Source organism: Heterocephalus glaber, unplaced genomic scaffold, assembly GCF_053883595.1.
Source record: "Heterocephalus glaber isolate CG9 unplaced genomic scaffold, H.glaber_assembly_v1.0 deba00001600, whole genome shotgun sequence".
In the NCBI taxonomy this organism is placed as follows: domain Eukaryota; kingdom Metazoa; phylum Chordata; class Mammalia; order Rodentia; family Bathyergidae; genus Heterocephalus; species Heterocephalus glaber.
Window position 1 is genome coordinate 7,699,522 of NW_028258372.1, and position 22,979 is coordinate 7,722,500.

A 22,979-nucleotide genomic window follows, 5' to 3' on the forward strand; every position below is an offset into this window, starting at 1 on the left:
CCTGGGACATGCCTTCCTAAAAAGAGAATGCTTTGGTATAATTCAGAACAGCTCCTTTCCCCTACCCCTGCTAAAGGATGAGAGTATTTTCTCTGATATTCATTGTGAGCATCTGGTTGAGCTCCTGGTGGTGAGTCTCACAAAACTGTGAAGCTTCCTTATAATTGGGCCTCCCTGAAGTTTTTTAATCTCTTGGCCTTTCTACTGCAAGCCTTCAGCAATTTGTCAATTATAGGTTAGGTTTTCCTAACCTGTAAGTTAGGCAGTAGGTCTAGGCAAGGTTTCTGCTTGTGGGTTTTTGCTCTGCTAAATTGCTGTATCCGCTTGTCTATCCAGTTTTTGGGGGCATCACTGTGCCCTTTGACTTTTCCTCTTTTACATTAAGAAGAATTGTTGAATTCTCCAGTTTGTTCAGTTTGTTGCTAGGACATAGTACTGACTTCTGAGTACCTTATTTGCTGGACTGGAAACTGGAAGTCTCCCCCATAGTTTTTTTTTGTTTTGGTACTGGGGATCGAACTCCGGTCCTTGTGCTTGTGTAGCAGCCTGTGAAACCACTGAGCTAAATCCCCGGCCCTCCCCCATAGTTTTTTAAAATGCAAATTTGAAAACAATATGTTTTATCATTGAATAACAATTTGGGACTTTGTTAAAAAGCAAAAAGCAGAAAACCCCAGCTTTTTTGTAAAGATGAAAAGAGTCCCAAAAGTACTTACTAAAGTGTTAATTGACTAGCTGCTAAAAATGCAGACCATTTTTCTGTTATTTTATTGCAAACCCAAAGGATGTTGTGGTAGTATAAATGCTCACAAGGGAAAATTATTATTTTCTACTATTTTCAACCCTTTCAAGAAGGCAGGAGAAGAATACAGTGGGATTGAGGGGAGAAGAAATATGTATTAATAAAGCAGTGAATGCTGGTGAATTTTTTTTAAGAATTAGAAAAAATGAGTGGCTAATAGATCTGAAATACCTTAGTCATTAAAGATGTCAGTTCCCCCAAATTGATCTCTAGGTTTAAATGAATCCCTATCAACATCCTAATGAACCTTTTTTAATAAAGAAAAACTTATCCTAAAATTTATATGGAAAGGCAATGAAATTAGAATAATGGAGGATTTAGGGCCTGGGATTTAGCTCAGTGGTGCCATACCTGCCTGGCAAATGCAAGGTTCTAAGTTCAGTTCCTGGTACCAAAAAAGAAAGGAAAAAAAATATAGAATAGTGGAGTATTTCAAGAGGTGGAGGGGGAAGGGAAGATGATGTAAAAAGAATTAAGATGTATTATACACGTGTACCCACTCCCCATGATAGATATACTCATTATGTATTACAAACATATACTAATAAAAAGTTCAAAGAAAAAGATGAATAAAATAGAAGGAACTCATCTACCTGATATAAAGCCTTACTATAGGAAGGTTTACAAAAACAAATTACAGCAAAACAATATGATCATTGTGAAGTAGTAAATACATTTCACTAAAAGAGAATAGAGAACTCAGACATGAAGTCTTGTTATGTTGCCCAGTCTGGTCTCAATTTCTGGGCGCAAGTGTTCCTCCTGCCTAAGCCTCCCAAGTAGCTGGAACTATAGGCATGTGGCACCATATCCAGCTTCCCAGATTTATTATTTTTATTTTTAAATTTTATTTTATTTTTCACAGTACTAGGAATTGAACTCAAGGCCTTTGCACTGAGCATTGTCCCAGCCCTTTTTTAGTTTGTATTTCTAGATGGGGACTGGCAAAGTGGCTGAGTTGCCTGGGCTGAGCTGCAGTTTGCAGTCCTCTTGCCTCAACCCCCCTTAGTAATGAGATTATAGGTGTATGCCACCATACCCAGTTTCCCAGATGATTTTTGACAAGAATAAAAATCAGCTAAATGGAAGAGAGATACAATCTTCAACAAATGGTGCTAGAATGAAAGTGGTATGTGTGTGGAGGGGTTGCAGCTCGGTAGTAGCACTCTTGCCTATCTGTTGTGCTTATGCTTGGGGCCTTGATTTGATCCCCAGCACTATGGTTGCGGGGGGATTTAAATCTCACACAGATACAAAAATTTATTGAATATAGATCATGGATTTAAATGTGTAGTATGAAAACTATGAAGCTTTTGGAGGAAGACATCAGAGAACATAGGGCTCTAGGGCAGTGATGGTGAACCTTTTGGAGCTTTCAATGATAGCAAACAGCCTCCTGCAGCTCTTAAGTTCACTACCAGTGCTCTAGGGCTTGGTAAGGAGATGTTAGGTCTGAAAATCAAAATATGACCACCAAAAAAAAAAATGAAAGGCTGCGGATTTAGCTCAATGTTTCCACTGCCTGCCTTGCAAGCACAAGGACTCAAGTTCGATCCCCAGTACCCAAAAAATGAATACATTTTACTTTATCAAAATTAAAAATAAGTTCTCTGAAAACTCTTGGTAATAGGTTGAAAAGACAAGCTACAGATTGGGAGAAAATATTTGTTCATTTATTTGACAAAGGCCTTTATTAGGGTCCTCTGGAGGAATAGAAGCAATAGAATGTATAAACAATTATTAGAGAAGATTTACAGACTGGCTGACACAATTAAAGAGTAGGTAGTCCCGCAATGATTGTCTATAGGCTGGAAAGCTGGGACACCAGTAGTTGCTCAATCCAAGATGCTAGAAGCCTCAGCAGAGGAGGGACCAATGATACAGTGCCTTTCTGAGGCTGGAGGGGTGGAGGCTCCCTGGAGCATCATTGGTGTGAGTTCACATTCAAAGGCTGATGAATCTAGATTTTGATGTCCACAGGTGAGGGCAGCAGCAAAACAAACAGCAACTGCTCAAGAAACTTTCATTTACATGAGCTTGCCCCTTCTCCTCTTTTGTGCCATCTAGGCCCTCAGCTTACTGGATGGTGCTGGCCACATTCATGCTGATTCTCATACCAGCTGTCTCTGGATATACCACCATGGACACAGCCAGAGCGTGCTTTACCAGTTACCTGGGCATTTCTGAACCTAGTAAAGTTGGAAACCAAGGTTAATCCTCACAGGCTATATATCTGAATATATTTTTAGAAACTTTAAAAACATAATTTAAAAATAGTCTAATTTTAAAATGTTGAAGCAGTCCAGTTTTAAAATGGAGGAAAAGACAACAGACATTTCATCCAAGTAGAGGAGACAAAGGAGATGGCAGATAAACACGTGAAAAATGTTCACTATTATTAGCCCTTAGGAAAAATGCCAATTAAAACTATACAATGTCACTACTCATATATTAGAATAGTTAAAAAATAGTGATAATAAATGTTGGAAAGGGTAGCTGTCAGAGAAAGTAGATATTTTATACATTGGTAGAAATGTAAAATGTCATAACTACTCTGGAAAATGGTTTGACAAATTTAAAAATATTAAACATGCATTTCCCATATGACCCAGCAATTACATTCTTGGGCATTTATTACGAAATTCATCTGTACAGAAAAACCTCTGCATCATTATTCATAGCAGCTTTATATGTAATAGCAAAATACTGCAAACAGTCCAGGTATCCTTCTGGTGAATGATTGAATAGGAGCTGATATATCCATGTGATATGGCACTACTGAGCAATAAAAAGGAATGAACTACTGATATGTGAAAAGAATTAAATTACTGAATATTTCATACTGAATGATTCTATTTATATACTATTCTTAAAATGACAAAACTATAAAGAATAGTTTAATAGTTTCAGGGGAGAGGGACGGCCAGAGTATGTGTAGTGAGTAGAAGTACAGAGAGGTGGCCCAAGGAAGTTCTTTTGTGGTGATGGAACAGTTGTGTATCATGTTTATATTTCTCACACAAATGCAGATTTTAAAGGGGCAAAAATTGATTAGAGCCTATTTTCTAACAATAGTGTATCAGTGTCAACTTCCTTGGCTTTGATATTGTGCTTACACTAATTATGTTTTTGTTTTTTGTTTTTTCTTTTGTACCAGGAATCAAACTCAGGGCCTCACTCTTGCCAGGCAGGTGCTGCACCAGTGAGCTACATTCCAGGCCGAGTTATATGTTTTTCTGATAGAAGGGTACATGAGATTCATTATACCACTTTTATAATATCCTCTGATCCAGGGTTCATTTCAAAATAAAACAAACATAAAGAAAAAGAAGCACCTCTCTTACTTGGTCTTCTGTAGTGCAGAAACCAAGCTTAAGCAATTCCCTCCACTGTGCTGTATTTCACCTGCTGTTCATATATATTTTGGTGAATTCCTCAAGATGGCCAAAATTGCTTCAGGACCATGACCTGCCAGGAAGTGATTTTCTTACTATCAGGCTTGTATCTGTAATCCATATACTTGGGTATCATTAGCATGTAGATAGCATGTTAATCATGAGATGAACTGAATCCACTCAGTTAAACTTAGAGTAGGTAATAAGGATCCAGGATGAGCCCTTAAGGAACCTCCAGTATTTAGACTGAGTAAAGTGAGAGGAGCGAGCAGAGAAACCTCAGAAGCAGCTACCAAAGGTGAGGAGGAAACTCATGAGCACGTAGCAGAGGTGTCTTTTGGAAAATGAAGGTCAGACATTTCCCCCTTTTTACTTAATTACATTAATATCTTAGCTGATGCCATTTTTTTCCCCATTAAGTTTATTGGTAGATTTTAGGTATAAAATACAGTTACATACATCATTGGGATCTTGTACCATTACATGAGTATCTTGGTTCTTATTTTTATCCCCTTCCCCTGCCCTCCCTTCACCCCCTCTACTGTTCCCTATTTGCAAGGACTTTGTTTCCATTTTTTTCCTTTTCTCATATTTTTTCTTTTCCCTTCTTTCCTTTCCTCCACCCCTCCCACTTCCCCTGCTCCTTTAGACTTTTACTTCCTATTACACAATATCAATTATACATTTTTAAAATTACAATATCAAGATCTAGCAGACATTACTACAGATTTTACAGAATTTAAAAGGATATAGAAAGCATATTACAAAAATCTTTTTTGAAATAAATTTGACAACTTCTAAGAAGTACCTTGGAAGACAAATTAATGAAACTAACGCTGGAGGAAATATAAAATTTGAATTCACCTATTAAAGAAAGTATATTCCTAGCTTGAAAACGTGCCTATGTGACAAAAACAGGCTTGTATACATTTTAACTGATAAATTATATCAGGCATTTAAAGCAGAAAAAAAAGGAACACTTCTCCCCTCATTTTAGGAACTCAACATTGTGCTAATCCTAAAACTGGATGAAGATAATAGAAGAAAAAAGTATTAACATAGAAATTTGTTTGACAAAACAAACTATTAGAAGTCAGATCTGGCAGGAGGTAGAAAGTGGTTTTATTATAGGGATGGCAGTGTTGGTTCACCATTGGAAGATCCACCCCCAAAAGTCATCATTTTAACAGAGTAAAGGAAAAAGCCATATGATCCTGTTACTAGTTGGAGAAAAAGTATCGAACTAAATTCTATAGCTGTTCATGGTAAAAGCTATCAGGAGCCTAGAAGTAGAACAGAACCTTCTCAACAGATTAAAAACATGTACTTCATACTTGCAACAAAACCACCTTATATGAATGGAGAAGATACAATGCTTTCTCCCTAAGGTGGGAAACAAGGGCTCTTCATCTGTCTATTAAACTTTGCAACATAGGCCTAAACCAAAATAGTCTGACAATAAAATGACACAATTAGGATAGGATTGGCAAGGTAGAAGCAAAATCTTTATATGTAGATGAAATGATCATCTACAGTGAAAATACTAAGAAATCTCTAGGAGCCCCTACAACTAGTATTTGAATTTAGCACGATTAGAAAACACAAGGTATATATAAAAATTCAGGTCTATGTATAGTTGCTATAAATGAAGAATTGGGTATTGAAATATAAAAGTTATGTATGAGTACAAAGGACCTAGAAAAAGAAAAAGAAAAAGAAAAAAAAATCAGTGTTGGAAGACATTCAGTACCTAATTTTAAGCCTTCCTCTAAAGCTGCAATAATCAAGGCAGTGTTGGTGTAAGGAAAGACATATAGATCATTGGAGTAAAACAGAGAATCTAGAAATAGAACCAAACATATATGGTCCACTGAGTTTTGAAAGATTATTTAGCATTAAGATTTTATAAAATATAAACTCAGTTCAACATTAACATTTTATAGAATGTAAACTCAATTAAAGATAGTGTTTTCAGCAAATGGCACTAGGACACCTGGTATCCATATATAAAAAATTAAGCTCAACCCTTTATTTCCATACATAAAAATAACTTGAAAGGATCTATGAACCTAAATATGAAAGACTAAAAGTATGAAATTACAAGGGAAAATGTTTATGAATTTAGTGTAGGCAAGAACTTCCTAGGATACAAAAAACATGATGTATAAAAGAAAAAAGTTGATAAATGAGATTCCATCAAAATTTAGAACTTTAAATGACATCATTAAAATGAAAAGTAGTCCTTAAACAGACCATATTTACAATGCATATAACCTATGACCAGAATATATAAAGAACTCTTACAGCTCATTAATAGATGACCCAGTTAAAAAGTAGACACAAGAAGATGATAGCCAGTACAGTACAAGGAAAGGTGTGCAACACTAGAATCAGAAAGATACTAATCAGTACAATAACAAGATTGAATTATACACTCATTAGGGAGATGAAGTTAAAAGTTTTAAAAGCTGTGTCATGACTTTTTCTTTTTGTTGGATTCTCCCCCTTGGCGTTTAATTTGTCACACCCAATGGATTCATTCTGCTGGGCTTCCTGGGGTTGTGATCCTCATTATCTTTTCCTAGGATATTGTCTGAAATTTTTTGGAGTGTTGGTTTGCTATTCATGAAGTTCCTGAGGTGCTCTTTATCATGAAAATATTTCTCCATCAATTTTGAAAGATAGTTTTGCAGGGTACATCAATCTGGGTTGGAGGCTGTTTTCCTTTAGGGCTTGAAATATATCACTCCAAGCTCTTTTTGCCTTGAGTGTTTGCATTGAGAAGTCTGCTATGATTCTGATGGGCTTTCCTTTGTATGTGATTTGTTTCTTTTCTCTCGTTGCTTGTAGAATTTTGTTCTTCTGTTGGATTTCTGGAATCCTAACTATTATATGTCTATGTGTAGATTTTGTTTTGATCAAGGCTAGTTGGAGTCCTATATGCCTCACTTATCTGTATTTCAAGTTCTTTTCTCCTGCTTGAGAAGTTTTCTGCCATCACTTCTGTGAACAGTTTTTTTATGTCATCTGCACTGTCTCCTGTTTCTTCATTGACTCCAATCAGTCTTCTGTTATTCTTCTTTGCATCATCTAGCAGCTGCTGGATTGCTTTCTCCTGGTGCCTTACAATTTTAAAGCAATTTTTCTTTTCCTGGTCACTAATTGCAATCTTATCTTCTCTATCTGAAATTCTGTCCTCACATTGGTTCATTCTGCTGCATAGACTTTCAGTGGAGTTTTTAATCTCCTGGAAATCTGTTTGCATCTGGTTTATGGATTGGATTTGTTTCCTATGTTGGGATTCCATCATGTTCCTGAGATCCTCTATTTTTTTATCTGTGTCCTCTCTAGATTTATTAATCATGTCTTGCATTATAGGCACAATCTTTGCTGTTATCTGAGAAATTATTTCTGATTTCAGTTTTTCCAGATCCTCTTTTGTTGCCAGTCCAGGGAGTCCAGGTGGTTGAGTATCAGATTGTTCCATCTCGTTTCCTTTTGGGGTTGCTGTAGATGATCTGGAAGTCTGTTTTTGAGGCTTGTTTACCTGTCTTCTCATTTCCACGGAAGGTGGGGGTGCTGCTGGCGCCCGTGCAGCTCACCTCCTCTGCTCTAGGAGTGGTGGAATGGTGGTGGGGAGCCTCCTCCTCCTGGGCGCTGGGATTGTCTCCTCTCCTGTGCCCTTGGAGTGGTGGAATGGCGGCGGGGAGCCTCCTCCTGGGTGCTGGGATTGGCTTACCACCTGTGCCCTTGGAGTGGTGGAATGGCGGCAAGGGAGCCTCCTCCTGGGTGCTGGGATTGGCTCACCTCCTTTGCCCTTGGAGTGGTGGAATGGCGGCAGGGGAGCCTCCTCCTGGGCGCTGTGATTGGCTCACCTCCTCTAGCTGATGCCATTTTAATAATCTATTACCGTTTTTCTTATGCATAGTGGTGTTTTAATTGTTGGAAGTTGTTGTAGCACCAGCTATAGTAAGCAGTATACTCTTTGTCTTCACTTTAGTATCTGTTGCAAAAAGACTATATTATAGTTTGGACCAGGAATGTAGCTCAGTGGTACCTCGCCTGCCTGGCAAGCGCAAGGTACTGATTTTAATTCCCAGTACCAAAAAAAAAAAAAAGTGTAGTTTAGGAAAATAACTTCCACTTCATGGTTGTCCCAAGTTGGTCAAATATTTCTCATTTTTAATTTTATGAACTTGTTTATTTATTATGAAAGTTCTGTTCAGCCTCTGCAGTTTTCCCACTATTCTAGCTATTATTTTGAGTAAAGGACATGATTGAAATGGAGAAATTAGTCTTCCTTTCTGAGGAGTTACTTCAAGATTTAACTGTAATAGTAGAGGTATATTAAATGACATTTGAAGCAGGTTTTAAAGAAAGATTATAAAAACTATGTACCTAAACATTGTAGAATTCCAAAGCAGATTTAGTATTTTAGTAATGCTAAAAAGAAAACAGTAGATGAACAAGTGAGTCAGAAAGATCTCTTGGAAAAAGCCTTGTCCTTGATGGGAAAGAGATATTTTAGCAGACTGAAAGAGCTTAGCTAAGAAAGGACAGCCAAAGGAAATAAGATGCACAGGGAAGGAAAATTAAGGCTCAGAAATTATATTTTATCATCATGTGAATGTTAAATATGTCATTTGAATAGTATACATAGAAAATACAATATAATGAAATACTAATGTTATGCAAGTATGTACATATTTTCCTATGCTTTTAAATAAAATAGCTTACTACCATCACCACCCCTGTATTTATTAAAATACTATTTCTACAATCATAAATATTTTTTCAATCATCTGCCAACTCAGGCTTTAGACTTTGTCATAGATACACTTTAATCTTTCAACTTTAAGTTTGAATGCCAGCATTTTTATTTTTGATTTATTGAATAGGCAGTTTATATTTTAAGGGTGTACCTTTTCTCTTCAATCATTTATTTGCTGAAATATGGAATTTGGGATAGAGGTTATTTTTAATGACTTAACATCCTATGGTTTATCTAACTTAGTTTGATCCAAGTTTCTGTTAAACATGTTAACCATGTTAACTAAATTCAGTAATAGATTTGATGTTCAGATTGTTATTTACAACTTTAGAAATGCTAGCAATCAAGACATAGAATCCTATTAGAACAACAAAGAAAAATAAGTTTGATCTGGTTAAAGTGTTGCATTTGGTTATGTACTTTAGTTTGGGATGACAAAAAGGGAAAAGTTAGGACATTTGTGGTGTTTCCAACACCATGTAGATGATCATAATGCTCATTCTGAACCCAGATTGTTACCAGCTGATAATTGTGTGTGCTTCAGTGACTAAGGTCTTGATATGTTTCTTATGTAGTTTCTTACAGTATCACCATTTAAACAATGCTGTACATTTTATCTTCAATTTAAAATGTAGTAATTCCAAGCCATTTTCTTTAAAAGCATAGGAAAAGATGTACTTGTATAATATTACCAGAACATCTGGGGATATGGCTTAGTGGCAGAGCACTTTCCTAACATGTGCAGTCCTGGATTCACTGTCTAGTACCTCAAAAACAAGACAACACTAGGAAGAAATCACTTTGGTTGAGAAGAGTCATTGCTGGTTGATAGATTGTTCTGTCACAGAGAATGATGATATTATAATGACTCTAATGCTTTAAGATGGTAGATTTGGTGGGTCTGCAGTCCTGAGCCTTGGATTCAATCCCATTACTGCAAACAACCTGTCAAAGGCAGTTTTACAAAAGTGATGTAAAGCTGGGCATGGTGTTTGCATGCCTGTAACCAGTACTCTGGGAGGCTGAAGCAGAACGATTCCAAGTTCTGGTTTAGCCTGGGTAACTTAGTGACTTAGCAATACCTTGTCTCAAAATTTAAAAAACAAAAAGGGCTAGGATGTTGCTCAGTGTAAAGGCCCTAGGTTTATTCCCTAGTACTGCCAAAGTGGGTGGGAGAGGTGGGGAGAAAAAGAAAAGAAAAGAAAAATCTAAAAATTTGTGATGTTCTCTTTACTAGCTTTTAATTATCCTTAACAGTTAATTTTTTAAAAAAATTTATTTTATTGGTGCATTTTAGGTGTACCATATAATGACATTTATCATTGGAGATTTGTAACTTTACGTAATATATCTTGGTTTTTATATTTTCCCCATTCCCCTGCACTCTCTTCAACCCCTCCACTGCTCCTATTTACAAAGAATGTTTCCATTTTTTCTTTTCTCATATTAATTCCATTCCCTTCTGTCCTTTCCCCAGTTAATATTAATGTTATTATTATCTTTAATAGTCATTTATATTTTACTGCTTATTTTTTTCTAAACTTTTTTCACTTAGGAAAGATCTCCACCTTATTGTATAACCTATCAATGGTGTTTAATTTATCTTCATTAAAAATTGTTGTGATGGGCCAGGGATTTAGCTGAGTGGTTCTGCTGCCTGCCTTGCAGATGCAAGGTCCCAAGTTTGATCCCCGGTACCAAAAAAAATTGTTGTGATTAAATTGTATATAACTTGATATAATTAATATATTATACACTTCATCCATTCAAACTATACACAGCTTTTTAGTATACCCACAGATACATATAATCATTGCTACAGTCTGCTTTAAAACATTGCCTTCAGAAAGAAACCCTCGGGCCGGGGATAATTTAGCCCAGTGGTTCTGCCGCCTGTCTCAAGCGCAAGGTCCCAAGTTCAATCCCCGATACCAAAAAAAACCCAAAAGTAATGCACAGAAAAAAACCCTCTACTCTGAACTTCCTATCAGTCTGTTCTCCCATCCCCAGCCCTGAGCAACCAGTAGTCTACTTTCTGCTCTATAAATTTGAATATTCTGGACATCTTATATAAACAAAGTAACATGTAACATGGCTGATATCTTTTACTTAATGTAATATTTTCAAGTTTCATGACAGAACCCAAAGTATACATGATATAACATTCCCAGTGAATATGTAATAAAAAATTAACCTGTCGGGCCGAGGATTTAGCTCAGTGGTTCTGGCGCCTGCCTCTCAAGCTCAAGGACCTGAGTTCGATCCCCGGTACCAAAAAAAAAATAATAATAATAACCTGTCAGGAAATTATAATCCAGTCTCAGGAGGATGGAAATCCTAGGATGAACCAGATAGAGAATTTTTTGGGTAAAGACTTACAATAGCACTTATTACAGATATGCTCCATGAGGTAAAGAAAACATTTAAAATGAGTGAAGTGATAGAAAAGCTCAGAAGTGAAATAGAAACTATGAAAGAACCAAAGGAAAATTTCGAACTGAAAAATAGAGCAGGTAGGAGATTACATAGGAATAAATCAATTAATTTTAATACAGATCAGTAGAAGTTTTCCCATGAATAAATAAAAGCCCCAAAGTTCTCATTTTTAAAGAAGTAAGATGAATTTATAATATAAAAAACTATAGCAAACTCCAAACAGTATACATTCTAGGAAATCACACCTAGGGGATCATAATTAAAGCCTGGAATACAAAGAGTAAAGAAATCTTGAAAGCAGCTAGAGGCTGGGCGTGATGGCACATGCCTGTAATCCAGCACTTGGGATACTGAGGCAGGAGGATCGCCTCAAGTTCAAGGCCAGCTTGGGCTACATAGTGAGTTCAAGGCCAGTGTGAACTACATAGCAACAAAACAGAAGCAGCTAGAGGAGAATATCATTTCACTTTTGGGGAAAAATGATTGTTATAAGACCAGAGGCTAAAAGACAATGGCATAATATCTTTAAGATTATTTTTTAAAAAAAGAGCAAACAAAAACAAGCTGTCGACCCAGAATTCTGTATCCACTGGCAGTTTCCATCTGTAATGAAGTAGAAAAAAGAAGATATTTTCAAACATAGGATATCCAAAAGAATTCATCACTTCAAGTTTTCCTTACAAGAATTGTTTAACGGCGTACTTTGGAATATAGGGAAATCATAGATGAAGAATATCTAGATTTTTAGGAAATAAAAACAATATTGAATGGTAAAAATCTTAATTTAAACACTAAATTTTCCCCTCTTAAAATACATGGCTGCTTAAAACAAAAGTTGATTGGGTACTCAAATGCATATATAGTGTGTATAACAAAATAGACAATAGTAGGTCATAAACAGATTTCTAGTATAACTGTCGACCTTTAAATAAAAGAAGGAAAAATTCTATGGGGACAAAAATGAGTTGCTTATATGGGAAAGAAAAATTACTTTTATCGTTAGACTTTGCAACGCAAAAAAAAATGTATTAAATATTTATGATAACCCAGAAAAGAAAATGGAAACAGAACTGACTTTCAGTTGTAAAGGATAAACACAAATATTATCAAATTACAGGAACTTAGAGGCTGTTTCCATGAATTCTTCCTGTGGAACCTGTTGGTCTACTTGAAAATCAGATAATTAAAATGGCCTGAACCACATTGGTGTGTGGGGTGTTATTACCCATTAAATAGTCACTTAAGGAACTAGAGCAGAAAAACAAGTTAAAATAAATGAGCAGAGTGTTAAAGGATATATGCTCTGACCATGAACATAGGAGACATGTGTAAGTGGTTGGTGATAACTGGAGAATTTATGGAAATTTTTCTCAAACTTTTAAGTCATCAAATTAGTAATACAGTGAAATTATTGTCGTTCTGAGATTGTTGTGTATATAATGCAAAATAAAAGAAATTATTGATTATGGAATATCCTAATTGTCATCACATCTGTCCTTAGGAATCCGGATTCTTGGTGTAGAAGAAAAGAGTTGCTGATACAGTATAGAAGTGGTTAACTAAAAACCCCATGAATTTGAATTGGTAGTATCAGTATGAATTTCTGACATTTTATCTTCACATACTCCCAGATACACATGCACACACTCTGTGCCGTGAAAAGGACTGGAGACAGTGACCAACATCATAGCAGTGACTGGAGACAGTGACCACATCATAGCATCATCCCTGTTGACAGATTGTGATTCTTAAATACTACCTCCTCCAGGGGTGGGGGTGGGAACAAGCTTCTTGGAAAAATAGCTAATTCCAGATCTACATAAGAAATGTACAAGACTAACCTGGTAAATCATGTTGTGCCAAAAAGCACTCTGAGGTTGTCTTTTCACTCTGTTGGTGATTTCTTTTGCTGTACAAAAGCTTTTTAATAAGATGAGATCCCAGTTGTTGATTCTTTGTAGTATTTCCCATTCGGTCTGGGTTTTGTTCATGAAATTTTTCTCTACACCTATGTCCTCAAGCATTCTACCTATTCTCTCTTCCGCCAGATTTAGTGTTTGATTTAATATTTAGATCTTTGATCCATTTTGATTTTAGTTCCATGCATGATAGAGACATGGGTCTAGTTTTAGGCTTTAGCATGTAGAGAGCCAGTTTTTCCAACACCATTAATTAAGGAGGCTGTCTTTCTTCCAGTGAATGTGTTTGGCCCCTTTCTCAAAGATAAGGTGGCTGAGTATGTTTGGGGGTTGTTTCTGCATCTTCTAATCTGTCCCACTGATCCTTGGGTCTGTTTTTCTTTTTTTCCTGCCAGTACCATGCTGTTTTTCTCACTGTAGCTCAGTAGTATAATTTCAAGTTAGGGATTATGATGCCCCTGCTTGTCTTTGTTACCTAGAATTGTTTTTGCTATTTTAGGTTGCTTCTGATTCCAAATGAATTTTAGGAATGATTTCTGTAGTTCTGTGAGGTATACTCATGGTATTTTGATCAGGATTGCATTAAATCTGTGTAACAATCTTGGGTATATGTCTGTTTTCTCTATGTTGGTTCTTCCTCACCACAGGGAAGGGGGATGTCTTTCCATTTTCTGATATCCTCCTGGATCTCGTTTTTCAGAGTATTGTAGTTTTCAATGTAAAGATCTTTTCCTTCCTTTGTGAAACTAATCCCTAAGTATCTGATTTTTTTCTATGCTATTGTGAAAGGTGTTGTTTCCCTAATGTCTCTCTCTGGCTGAGTTTGTTATTTGTGTACAGGAATGCTATTGATTTTTGAGTGTTAACTTTGTATCCAGCTATGCTGCTAAATTGGTTATTAAATCTAGAAGTCTTGGTGGAGGTTTTGGGGTCTTTTATGTGGAATATCATGTCATTCGCAAATAATGATAATTTAACTTCTGTCTTTCTTATCTTTATTCCTTTCATTTTTTTCTCTTGTCTAATTGCTGTGGCTAATTTTTCCAGAACTATATTGAATAGGAGTGGTGATAGTGGGCATCTTTGTCTTGTTCCTGATTTTAGAGTAAAAGCTTTCAGTTTTTGTCCATTTAGTATGATGTTTCTGTTGGTTTGTCATAGATGGCTTTTATCAGATTGAGGTAAAATCCATCTTTTCCAATTTTTCTATAGCTTTTATCATGAATGGGTATAGGAGTTTGTCAAATGATTTTTCTGCATCTATTGAGATAATAATGTGATTTTTGTCTTTGTTTGATTTTGGTTGTCTTTTGGTTGATGTAGTGTATTACATTTATTGATTTTCATATATTGAACCATTCCTGAATCCCTGGGATGAGTCCTACTTGGTCATGTTGATTTGCTACATTCTGTTTGCCAGTATCTTATTGAGGATTTTTGTGTCTATGTTCATTAGGGAGATGGGCCTGTAGGTCCCTTTTTTTGGTTGGGTCTTTCTCTGGTTTTCCTATTAGGGTAATATTTGCTTCTAGAGTGATTTTGGGAATATTGCTTCCCTTTCAGTTTCATTGAAGAGTTTGAAGAGTAATGGCATTAGATCTTCTCTAAATTTCTTGTAGAATTCATCAATGACACTGTCAGGACCTGGGCTTTTCTTTGTTGGTAGGTTTTTAATTACATCTTTGATTTCATTGACTGAAATTGGGTTATTTAGAATCTTTATATCTTGATTCAGTTTTGGTAATTTATAGTTTATAATTCAGTTTTGGTATCTAGGAATCTCCATTTTTTCTGTTTTCTATCTTATTAGAGTACAGGTTCTCAAAGTAGATATTTATGATCTTCTGGACTTCTGCGGGATTCATTGTGATTTCACCTTTTTCATTCTTAATTGCATGGATTTGTGTCTTTTCTTTCCTTTTTTTTTTTGGTACCGGGGATCGAACTCAGGTCCTTGTGCTTGTGCAGCAGGAGGCGAAACCACTGAGCTAAATCCCCAGCCCTCCTTTTTTTTTTTTTTTTTTGATAAGATTGGCTAAGAGAGTTTGTCAATTTTATTTACTCTTTCAAAGAACTCTTTGATTCATTGATTCTTTGTATTATTTTCTTACTCTCAGTTGCATTAATTTGTGCTCAGATCTTTGTATGACGTTCTCCCTCATTCAAGCTTTGGGCTTGACTTATTCTTCTTTTTTCTAGGCATTTGAGGTTCAACATTAGGTTTTTTTTTTTTTGTACTGGGGATCGAACTCAGGATCTTGTGCTTGAGAGGCAGGTGGTGGAAACACTGAGCTAAATTTCCGGCCCCTACATTAGGTTGTTTATTTGAGCACATTCTGATTTCCTGATGCTAGACTTTCCCGCTATAAATTTCCCTCTTACAACTGCTTTCATTGTGTCCTGTAAGTTCCAGTTTGTTCTATTGCCATTATCATTTAATTGTATATACTGTTTAATTTCTTCTTTAATTTCATTGGTTGTTCAGGAGGCTGTTAATTTCCATATGTTTAAGGAGTTTTTGTGTGGGGGGGGGTTGCTGTTGATTTCCAATTTTTTTGCACTCTTTTTAGATAATATGCATGGGATAATTTCAGTTCCTTTGCATTTACTTAATCACGTGCTATGGGCACGTTTTGGAGAACATCCCATGTGCAGCTAATTCTGAAGTGGTGGGCTGGAATACTCTGTAGACATCCACGAAGTCCATTTGTTCACAGGTTTGGTTCAGTTTTGATATTTTCTTTGTTGAGTTTTTGTCTAGTTGATCTATTTGTGATAGTGAATTAAGGTCCCCCATTACAATTGTATTAGTGCTTATTTGATTTTTCATGTACATTAATATTTGTTTTATATAGTTGGGTGACTTTTCCCTCTATTGTAATCAGTAAGTGTAGTTTAATAGGTGTTTCTGGAGGGTTTCTTCATCTAGACTGAAAACCTTGTTGTTTCAAGAGTTTCTTACTGGATGTAACTCCCACATCACACTTCCATTGTCAAATCTTATTTTAGGAACACTTGTCACATTTGGTATTTAGACCATGAATTGTGTATAAGCTTCAAAAAGGGTTACATAAGTCGTTATTTCATCTAATGTCCATGGATTGTATTTCCTGATAATCAGGTCTCTGTCTCACATTGACATTCAAGAACCCCAAGTAAATGAACACCAAACCTCTCTAACAGCTGATACTATCTCTTTTAGAACCTTTTTTTAAATAGTCTTGAATATCTTTATGTAGAACTTTTGGAAATTGTCAGATATATCTGGAATTTACTTTTGTATATTTTCTGAAATGCTAAGAATAATGTTGACCTTGATTTTTTTTTTTTTTTTTTTTTTTTTTTGGTACCGGGGGATGGAACTCGGGTCCTTGCTCTTGTGCAGCAGGTGACGGAAACGACTGAGCTAAATCCTGGGCCCCTTGACCTTGATTTTTGTGAAACTACAACTGATGACCATGTTCTATCCTTAATTATCATGTTTTCTTTACTGGGGTAGGCTAGGGTTTGGTAATTTTCCATTGAGTCATGAGTATAGAATTTTTTAGAAACCTCTTCCTTGTGTTTGAAGGGGTTACTTCCTTGTGTATTACATGAGTTCAAGACTGTTTTTGTCCTTGGAGACTTTGTGGAGCTTCCCCGCTATTGCAGTGCCCTGGGTCTTTGTGATAAGAGTGAGGAGTTAGGGGAAGGGCACATTCCATACATTATTGGTAAGAGAGGATAGGAAAAAAGACTAAGACTTCTTTCGCCTTCTTAGGGTAACAGGTCATGGATTAAAGCCTGAGAAAACCTGCCTCTTGTCCTCATGAGAGTCCCTGTTCTGCCTCACAGATACAGGGGGGAAACAGCGTTCATTTGTTAGGATGCCTATTTCCTTCAGCTTTTCCTTCCTTCCTTCCCTGCCTCTTTTCCCTCTCCCTCCCTCCCTCCCTCCCGTCCTTCCTTTGTGTTTTTTTCTGCATTGAGGTCTGAACCCATGGCCTTGAACTATATCCCCAGCCAAAGCCTCAGCGCTCCCCAGTAGGAGTTCTGGAGAGTTTATGGGCCATCTGAAGTTTTGGTTGTTGGTTAATATAACCTGATCTTTGCCTTTCCACATCAGTCATTCATGGCATGTCGGCTGCTCCATGAAAGGCAGGTGCTCCTGGGAAGAGGTTCACTGCAACTCTGAAGTGGCTGACATTTGGGAGTACTCTGCTGACATCTAGGGCAAAGCCCTTCCTTGAAAGAGAAGGCAGCACATTTCTGCCCATCATATACCCAGAGGCCAGCCTGGCTACAAAGCAAGTTCCATCCCAGCCTGGGCAAGACCCTATCTCAGAGTACAAAATAAAAAGAACTAGGGATGTAGCTCAGTGATACAGTGCTGTGCTTGCCCAGCCTTCGAGAGACCTTGGGTTCAATCGCCAGTACTGGGGGGGGAAAAGGAACTACAAATATGGATTTTCAAAACCATAATACTATGAAAAACTGTATTCTAATAAATTTTTTAAAACTTTAAAAAATGAATACCAACATGTATTTTTTTAGAAAAATATAAGCCACTTTAACTTACTGTAGGAAAAATAGAAATTATCTGAGTAAACTAAGCATATTTTAAGGAATGAAATCTAATGAAAATTTCAAGACTCCAATATCATATTTCAAAGGAAGAGTTTACCTTTTCCTCCCCTTATTTTAAAAATTGAACTATATATGATGTAATATATATCAGGTGTTAAATATACACTGATGGGTTTTGACAGTGTATTGTATACGTCTATAGAACCACTATCCCAGTCAAGAATGTTTTCATCAGCCCAGAAAGTGTTCTTGTGCCAATCCAGGCAACAGGCTGTATTGGGCCATTGGCCATGATTTGCCAATCTGTGGTTTTCAGTACATTCACAGAAATTGCTTCAGTGATCAAAATAGTACCAATATTATACTCCTGTTATAGGTTGGAAAACTGAGGCAGAGACTTTAAAATGATATTTAGTATACTGTTTATAAAAAATTCTTTTTCCTATTTTAGAAGTACAGTTCATTGGAAATGCCTTGAACTAATAGCCCTCCTGCCTTGGTCTGCTGCGTACTAGGATTATATGTGTACATCACCACACTCAGCTCATATGAACATTGCTGGATCTCTGAGAATCTCCACTCCTTCCCCCCTCTTGTGTTACTGGGGATTGAACCCAACGTCTTTGCCTTGTGCTGTATCCCCAGCCCTTTTTTATATTTTTGAGACACAGTCTTGCTGAGTTGCTCAGGTTGGTCTTGAATTTGCCATCCTCCTGCCTCAGCCTTCCAGAGTGTTGGGATTACAGTTGTGCCACCATTCCCAGCCCTGAGAATCTTCTTTGCAGATCATTTTATGTATGATATTTTACCAAAATTCATATTCAGGTGTGAAAACAAATATAAAAAACTGGTGTGGTGTAATTTATTATTTAGATTTGGATATTTTGCAAACCATTGACTTAACATCTGGAAATGGTTAAAGCTTTAAATGGAATAATCTATTACACATTTGTTTCAGCAGTTGCAAAATCAGCTTTATGTGAAGCAGCTCTTTTGTGTTATGATGAATTTATGTGTCCGCAGTTATGATTGGCATCTAGGAAATATATTTTCTCCTGTCCAATATCAGAAGCTAAATAATACTGTTTTTTGTGGGTATCAGGTAAATTATGACTCTTCTCTAGATGCAGAAAGTAGGTCTGTCATAGCCACATTCAAACCTGTGTAAAACCGGAAAGAAACACGCTAAGATTGATTTAACCAGAATCCACAGTCCTTTTTATCTGTAGAATACTGAAATTTAATATGTTTAAGAAAGTTTCAGTAAGAATCACAGCCAGGAATTGAACTCATAAAGTAGTTCAATAGAGTTTCTTAGAGTATTACTTTTAAAAGAAGATGAGATTTTCAGAAAACAAAAGTTTATCTTAGCAAGCAAGTGTTTATTTTGCTGACTAATAATTAAATTTTTTTTTCAGAGACATTAAACCTGACAATATATTGATGGATATGAATGGACATATTCGGTTAGCAGATTTTGGATCTTGTCTGAAGCTGATGGAAGATGGAACGGTAAATAAAGATAAATCCAAAATTATTTGACCCACAGATATTTCCCTTGGTGTGTCTTCTTGCTTTATTTTAGAAACTCTCTGTTTATACTGTCTGTCCAGCCATCCATTTGTTTATCCATGTTCCACTTCCTATACAAAGGCATTTGAGCATACTTACTCCTAATAAGGCCTGCCTATGAAGCTATAAGCTATTTCATCTGCTTAAATTAATCTGGAGATTAATGTTTTGAGAACCTTATTTGCTCCTCCTGTAGTTGGTAACTATTTGTTGTTGGACTTGAGATATTTCTATTTTCAGAAAGGGAAGGAAAATAAGTCTCATGTGGAAAATGAAAATGCAACTGCATCCTCACTTTTATTTCCTTTTTCTTTCCAAATTATGTAATCCAGAGCGACATTGTTCAATAAATGATCTTTTTTTCAGAAAGCCCTGTAGATTATATTAGTTTTATGCCCCTTTTTGCTTAACTTCTGAGAGTTAACCTTTCAAGAAAAGGATTACTGACCTCTGCCGTCAGTCATGATGAAAAGAATAATTGAACTAACTTAGCCCTCATACTATACATGAACAAATCTAAATCTGGGGCACAACATTTGAGACATCTTTTTTCAAGCAATGAACAACAAGCAGCATAAGTGGTATTGCTGACAGGAATGAACTCTTGAGGTGTACCTCATAATTGCCCAGAATTGGGACAGTTACTGATGCTCCTGCAGATGGCTAGAGTTATAGCAGAAAAAGCATTTCTTCAGAGCTTTGAAGAGACCAAAGTTTGATTAGTGGGAACATGCAGGGCTTGGCATTGGAGAGGTAGGAAATATGCAGAGACACAGTCTGAAGTATTCACATGGGGTTGCCTCATAAAGCTGAGCAGTACATATATACTGCAAGATCATGTGAATTTTTCCAAATAGAGACATCCATGTAAAACGGGAATTCTACCACAGAGACCAAGCAGTAATGGAGGGTAAAGTGCTAGGAGACCTTGTGGTTTTTGCCCTAGACAGCCAGTTAACACCTTTATAATACTTAAGACCTACTCTAAACTTTACACCTTAAATCCAGACCCTGATAAGATCTAAGAGTTTGGTGTGTTGTTTTTATTTGTTTTGTTTTATTTATTTGAGACACCGTCTCACTATGTAGTTCAGGCTGGCCTTGAACTCAGTATGCAGCCCAAGCTGGCCTCAAACTCGGCAGTCCTCCTGCCTCAGCCTCCCAAGTGCTGGCATCACAGGCGTGCACCATGATGCCTCGCAAGGCATTTTCCAATAAACAAAAAGATAAGAGAGTTAATTTATAGCAGGCCTGGGTGCTAAAGAATCTTAACTGAAGGAAATGATACCATTTGTGTGCTTAGGTGTAAAGAACATCCAATATGATAAATAAGTTGCTAAATTAAAAAGGAGTATAACTTTTAAAAAGCTTCATATAAAAGGCATCTGGTTGTTAAATGCAAAAATATTAAGATTGTGCCAGGCATGGTGATGCATACCTGTAATGTTAGCACCCTTGGGAGACTGAGGCAGGAGGATTGCAAGTTTGAGCCCAGCCTGGGCAATTTAGTAACTTAGCAAAACTGTTTCAAAATAAAATTTTTTAAAGGTCAGGGGATGTAAACCAGTGGAAAGGCCCAGAGTTCAGATCTCTGTAGTACTGTAAAACAAACAAACAGAAACAATTAAGATTGTAATGTGAGGTTTATGATATACGTAGAAGTAATGATATGGTGGTAGTCACACAAACAATGAAAGAGGAGTATGTGGAATTAGACTGCTCTAGGATAACTGTGTGAAGCACAAAGTTGGAAGCAGTATTGCCAGGCATGACATGAGGGGAATAGCATGGTGGTCTTGCTCAATTGAGAAGATTCAAAATGAAATCAGGGAGTCTTTGGCATTTAGAAGTTATAGCCCACAATTCCAGAAACAGGGGAGCTACACTAAAAAATTTCACGTAAGTGGTAGTGATTCCCCACTTCTGTGTGTTACAAGTCTCCTTGGACTCAAAGCCAGGCCTCCTCTCGAAGAGCCCGATCCCTACCCTTCTAAATCCCTATACCTTCTAGAATGCAATTAGTGCTCTTCCTGTCTTTGAGTTTCCTCCAATCAGATTTATTCCTTCTCAGTCATTCATTGGGTGTTTGTTTTGTTGGGGTTTTTTTGTTTTTTGAGACAAGGCCTAAGTAGTTCAGGCTGGCCTGAACTTGCAGTGATCCTCCTACTTCAGCCTCCTTAGTGCTGGGATTACATTACAGGTGTCTGCCCCCACACCTGGCCTCATTCTTTTTTTATTTTAAAAAATTTTATTGGTATACATTTGCAGTACACAGTGACTACACATTGATGTGTTTGCAGTACGCACTGACTGCACATACCCAATCATTCATTCTTATTTTGTTTGATAGTAGGATAATGTTTAAAATTTTGTTCCTAGCACATTTAATGGTGAACTCAAAATAGTTTTCTTGGGCTTGCCATGTATGTTGGATCTCTATGTAAAAAATTATAACCAAATGTAACATTCTTTACACTTGTTTTACTATATACACACACACACACACACAGAGTGATATCTACATATTTTAGGAAGATAAATAATAAAAACCATTTTTTACCCTAATTTTGCCCACCTACACTTCTTTTCTTAGAGACAGAGCTTCTGGCATTTCATTTGCTTGCATATTCCATATTATTCTATTTGTGCTGTTGTCTCTTGATTATTTAGTTTTAGATTCCCCCCCTGAACTCAGGACCTTGAGCTTGCCAGGCGGGCATGGTGCTGCTGAGAGACATCCTCGGCCCAGTTTTAGATTCTTTTTAACGTCTACCATGGAGATTCAGGTTTCTTAATTCTCTCTTCCCCAGCCAGCATACCTGCTCTGTATCTTCCGAATGTAATTAACACACATTCTATCATGTATCATAAACCTCACATTACAAACTTAATTCTGTTTGTTTTGCAGTACTAGAGATCTGAACTCACGGCCTTCTCATTTGATTACATCCCCTGCCCATTTTTGACAATTATGTTGATGAATTTTTTAAAAATCTTAATGATTTTGGCCGTGGGATCTATTTTGACTAATATTACTATAACTACCTAACTTCCTTTTGTTCAGTATATATACAGTGTGTCTTTTCTGTCCCTTTACTTTCTTTTCTGAAGGGTTTGTGTGCCACATGCACAGGACCCTGAGAGCCATGGACATCCTAGGCAAGTACTCTCCTGCTGAGCCAAACCTCCAGCCTCTTTTCCTCTACTTCCCAAATTTTTGGGCTGATATATTTTAAACAGATTATTGCTGATTTTTCCTTACATTTGTTCATTTTGGTTTTTTTCCAGTGTAACACCTCTGGAAAAATAGGTAAATTTAATCCAGTTATGAATTTTGTAATTATCAGTATGTATTTATTTCTAGTATTTGATCTTGTGCTGTTTTACTGTAGGTTTTTCTTGTTTGTTTACCTGTGTGCTTTTGTTTTTCTTCCTTTTCCTTCCTGCCTTCTGTTGAAAGTTTAGCTTTATTTTTTCCTCTCTTTTGGAGGTTACGCAGTCTATTTTAATGTTTATCT

The 22,979-nt window shown here is 36.6% G+C and overlaps 1 protein-coding gene across 23 annotated transcripts in view; it reads left to right on the forward strand.

Moving 5' to 3' along the window:
- Cdc42bpa (CDC42 binding protein kinase alpha) overlaps nt 1-22,979 on the forward strand; it is a 277,951-nt gene that overhangs the window by 118,375 nt on the left and 136,597 nt on the right. For all 23 annotated transcript variants that reach the window (XM_087194275.1, XM_087194284.1, XM_087194283.1 and 20 more), the window contains one exon: nt 19,308-19,401. In XM_087194275.1, coding sequence (XP_087050401.1) covers nt 19,308-19,401 — 94 coding nt within the window. The remainder of the gene's footprint in view (nt 1-19,307; nt 19,402-22,979) is intronic.